The following is a 5,223-nucleotide window of genomic DNA, read 5'->3' on the forward strand; positions in this document are numbered from 1 at the left end:
ACAGTGGTGGGAATCTATTACAGACCTCCTACCCAGGATCAAGAGCTTGACCAGGAGTTCACCAGGGAATTGACTGAAGCTGCATGCTCCAGGTGCATGGTTGTCATGAGAGACTTCAGCTACCCAGACATCTCATGGGAAGAGTGCTCGGCCAACTCCAAATGATCGCAAAGCTTTCTCTCATCTATGACAGGTCCTCCTTTCCTCATCTTCTCTGTCCTTTGTCCCCCAGGTGTCCCATGCCAGTTGTGCCTCAGACTCCACAGTGGGTCCCAGGCCATGGGTAACTGGAGCAATTAGCATGTGAGGTATATTGTGGAGGGAGGTGCAACCACATCACTGCACCCCCCTGGATCTGCCCCGATACAAGTTAAGTACAGTCGGACCCCCACTTACACGGTTTTGAGTTACACTGATTCATATATGCACACTTTATATAATGTGACCATGTTTCAACTTACGCAATACCCTGCTTCACATTTACACTGTTTTCAGTAGAACACTACGTAAGCAGTTTGGAGCCTGCTTACATAGCATTAGCATCACTTGTCATCTCCTCCAAGATTGTCCATCATTTTTGGTTACGTAAACCCCTGAATATTTGTGAAAATGGTGTCAAAGAAAACCTTTGATGCTGTGCCTGAAAGAGCACGTAAATCTGTCAACCTGGCCCAGAAAATAGAAATCCTTGATAAATTAAGGGAAGGCAATAGTGCTGCGTCGATTGCTCACCAATACAGTTTAAGTGAATTGACTGTGCATACCATTAAAAAAGTGAGAAAAAATTAGAGACTGTGAAAATGACAACCCCTGTGAGTTGAAGAGTGTCATTGGTGACTAGAATTCCTCATTTAGATAAGTTTGAGAAACTCTTTAATCTTTGTATCAATGAAATGACCAATACAAAAGGAGTAGTTGTTGATGGCACGGCAATTAGAGCTAAAGCTTGGTCTCTGTATGAGCATGTAGCCGGGAGTAAAGGTTTTAATAAGGCCATTAATTTCATTATTTTGTGTTTAAATATCCTTTTATTATGAAATAATGTTATCAAATCTTGGTCCCAGGTCCCTATCTTAATGCCTCGAGTTACATGGTTTCAACTTACATGGTGTTTTTCAGAAATGTATCCCCCACGTAACTTGGGGTCCAACTGTATTCATAGTTAGGGGAGTTATTATAGAATCTTAAGAATGCAGGGCTAGAATTGACCTCAAAAAGTGATCTAGTTCAAAAGGGAGGAACATCATTTCTGGATTTTAAACTTCCTTCAAACTTGATATAGGAAAACAAATAAGGGAAACTGAGGTCAATGGAAAGGTTTCTACTTGTTTTGACCTTTAGACAAGTGAGTTCTTTCAACTGACAGCAATCTTTTTCAAGAAAAAAGAAGCTTTTAAAATACTTTATTTTTATTTATTTATTTATTACATTTTAATACAAATAGCACAATTATCTATCCAGTCCTGAAAGGTCTGCTTCAGAAGGATGCATGAAACAGTTAAATACCTCATCTTCCTATACATCATCTTCCTAACACTTTCCTCAAAGCCACCTTCACCTCCTTATTTTTTAGGCTGTATATGATGGGGTTTAGCATTGGAGTTAAAATGCTGTACTGCACAGATATGAGCTTGTCCACAGCAAGAGAATATCCGAAGGCAGGCCGCACATACCTAATGAATGCTGTGCCACAGAATAAGAGAACTACAATAAGATGGGCAGCACACGTAGAAAAGGCTTTGTGTCTGCCTTCTGATGAGCTGATCCTGATGATTGTAGAAATAATGTATGAGGCTAGAATGAGGAGGAGGGAGGCAAACCCTAATGTCATACTGAATGTAAGGATCACCATTTCATTGCCAAAGGTGTCAGTGCATGAGAGTTGCAGCAGAAGGGGTAGCTCACAGCTGAAATGGTTTACTTCTCTGGAATCACAGAAGCTAAGTTCAGTAAGAAAAATAGTAGTGACTAGGGAATCCAAAAAATCAGATATCCAAGCACCCAACACCATTTGCATACAGACACGATGGTTCATAGGGGTACTATATCTCAGTGGATTGCATATTGCTACATATCGATCATATGCCATTGCAGAGAGGAGAAAAATTTCTGTGCCAACCATGAAAATAAAGAAGAATATTTGTGCTATGCACCCACTTAATGGAATAGTTTTCTGCTCTGCTAGGAATCCCTCTAGCATTTTTGGAACAGTGACAGAGGAGTAGCAGACATCAAGGAAGGACAGGTTACACAGGAAGAAGTACATGGGAGTGTGGATATGGGAATCAGCCTTTATAACCATGATGATCAGTATGTTTCCAACTAAGGTGATTAGATAAATAACTAAAAATACCATGAAGAATGGAATCTGGAAGTGTGAGTCATTGGAAAGTCCCAAGAGGATAAACATGTTCACTGTGGTTTTGTTTTCCATTGTCCTTTATTTATAAACAACTTGGATTACCTAGAAATACGAAACAGGATAATTAATTCTTGAAATAGATAATAATGTCACAAAGCTAACACATGAATTAGAGGCCAAGAACTTGAAAATTTCTCATATTCTTCTGTATTGCTATATTCTTTTTTTTTTTTTAATTTCTTGTGATCGGTCATGAAGAGGAATGTCTTGCATTCAAAAGCTTGTCTAACTTTATCCCAACTATATTGTTGGTCCAATAAAAGATATCACCCTATGAAATCCTTTGCAATGCAATCTGACTAATTTTATCATGGAAAAGTGGAATTTTAGGTTGATATGTTTGAAGCCATTTAGGGGACATAAAGGAATATGACTTTTTGATGATTTTTTTCCCCCCAGAACTTGCCTTTCTTGTGGTTATGTCATTCGATCGCTATGTAGCTATCTGCCACCCCTTACGATATGCCACCATTATGAAGGCAAATGTCTGCACCTGCTTAGTTTTTGATGCCTGGGTGGTAGGTTTCATGCTTGGAAGTTCACGCTTAGTGTTAATTTCAAAGCTGAGGTTCTGTGGGCCAAATCGAATCAACAATTTCTTTTGACAGCTCACCCCTATTCCAGCTTTCCTGCATTGACACCCAAATGCTTAGGAGAGGAGATTCCATTTTAATATTAACTGTAGTTCTGGGTTCATTAGGTTTAATTATGGTTTCATACACACGTATCTTCTCCACTATTCTGCAGATGCCAAGTGCCAAAGGGAAGCAGAAAGCTTTTGGCACTTGCGCCTCCCATCTTATAGCTTTGGCAATTGTTTATGGAAGCTGCATTGTTTTGTATGCCAGGCCCTCAGGAAGTGTCTCCTTAGGCCAAAACAAAGTAGTGGCCCTGTTCAACACTGTGGTATACCCAGTACTGAACCCCTTTATCTACAGCCTGAGGAACAAGACTGTCAGGCAGGCCTTGAGGGGCCTTTCATTGCAATACTGCAAGAGTGTTTCCCCAGGTCTACCATGTTTCAAAGCAGAAAATAAATAAAAATATCATAGGATCAGGGTGGGAAGGGAGATAAGGGTCTGATATATTGTATGCAGCTGAATAATTTGAATTCTTCTTGAAGGAGAGAAATTGAAAAAAAAGAGAAAAATGCAAGAAGCTGAGAAAAAAAATAAAAGAAAGAAATTACTATTATTTTTTGAGAATGCAAAAAATACTATTTTCCTTATAAAATAACCAATAGCAACTGTCTGGTAGCATTGTACATTTCTGTATAGAACAAATGTGATGAACCATAGCAGAGCAAGCTTCACTTTATCTATCTTTTTTATTGGATTTGGCTCCTAAAACTAATAATTGAAGTAATTATCTACTAGAATGGAAAGTACACTAAGTTGAGGTCATGCTACTTTGGGTTGTGGCACTTGGACTCTTTAGAAAGGAACATGTGTCAGCTCTCAGTTGATGTATGTCAGCATAACTGCATTGCAATTGATACCCAGATGACTCATTTGTTGTTTCTCAATACACTTCCTTGGTAATTCAGGGGCCAAGTCTCAGCTGGTAGATATCAGTACAACAACTTTGAAATGAATATACCAGGTTATTAACTGAAATTAATTGATATTGCCAAACTGCAAAGGGTCAGACAACCGGAGTGTTTAAATTAACTAATGTAACATCTGTAATATTAAAATCTATTAATATTAGCTGACGATCAGCTCTGTACTGGCTGGTCCTGGCTACTGAATGGCCAGCTCTGGGGTGGGGGGGAGGGGGTGGAAACAGAGCCCTGCCATCTTGCGGGCCTGACCCAGCTTCCCCAGGACCTCAGCTGGGGTCACTGGAGGGTCCCATGAGGTGAGGGGGCTCCACCAAAAACATGTGTTTGTACCTTAAGAGTGATTCTATTCCACCCTGCCTGAGTCCACCAAAAAAGATAAGACATAAAGTAGGAGGACTAGTGGAAAAGTTGTTTGGTACCTTTTCTTCCTTTCCCAAACTGATTATTCAGGCTAAATTAATGGAATACTAAACATGAAATGACCCATTATATGGTTTTCAGGCACTTGAAAATGGGTGATTTTGGACATATGCACCTCTGATGCCCAGAAAGCAGTCTCAGTAGAATACCTTACTAGGTTAGAGAACCATAGAAGAGAGGTGGATCTGAAATATCATCTCTCTTCTAGATCTGAAGAGTAGTCATCCTTTTGCAATCCTGAGCTAAGCATGTATGGACTATGATTCATAGCTAAAACTCCTGCCTAAATACCAAAGCCTAAATTGTTTTCCCTTGGGGCCAAGTGACTTACTGCCTTATTGCACGTTGCACTTTGAGCTGCTCAGCTCTGTTGATTTGAGTTAGTGCTGGCTCATCTTTGGAGCAGTCACATGTGCTTGCAGCTAAAAAGCTTCTCTGACTGTTCCCAGCCTGCAAAGCTGTGAGTTGCTAGTAGGCAGCTAGTGAGCAAGGACAGGCTTCTGTCCCTGCGCTAGTTAGGGGTGTGGAAAGGGTTGTGGGGCATGAACATGAAGTTGGGAGGTGGAGAGTTAATGGGATGGGGGTGGATAATTCAATGGGAAGTGGAAAGAAAATGTTGATGGGGGATGGGTGGTGAAATGAAGGAAATCAGCCACTAAGGAATAAAATAAAAAGAAGTAAAAAAAAAACATGGAAAAAGAAATAAAGATGAAGTAAATTAAAGAAAGCCAAATGGTTTAATAAATTGATATTGGAATTGGAGTATGGGGGTGTTTTTTGCCTTCTAATGCCCCTAGGCAGCCGTTTGTGTGATAGC

General features: G+C 40.0%; 1 protein-coding gene across 1 annotated transcript; it reads right to left on the reverse strand.

Annotated features, from left to right (window-relative positions):
* Positions 1 to 1,522: 1,522 nt before the first annotated feature.
* On the reverse strand, positions 1,523 to 2,434 carry LOC102384233 (olfactory receptor 5A2-like). The gene has a single exon (XM_006035997.1). The coding sequence runs from the start codon at positions 2,432 to 2,434 to the stop codon at positions 1,523 to 1,525; it is 912 nt and encodes a 303-aa protein (XP_006036059.1).
* Between the last annotated feature and the right edge of the window lie 2,789 nt (positions 2,435 to 5,223).

The sequence above is a fragment of the Alligator sinensis genome, unplaced genomic scaffold, assembly GCF_000455745.1.
Source record: "Alligator sinensis unplaced genomic scaffold, ASM45574v1 scaffold186_1, whole genome shotgun sequence".
NCBI lineage: Eukaryota > Metazoa > Chordata > Crocodylia > Alligatoridae > Alligator > Alligator sinensis.

Coding starts and splice junctions, on each gene's coding strand:
- LOC102384233 (XM_006035997.1), bottom strand. CDS start 2,434: ATGGAAAACAAAACCACAGTGAACATGTTTATCCTCTTGGGACTTTCC.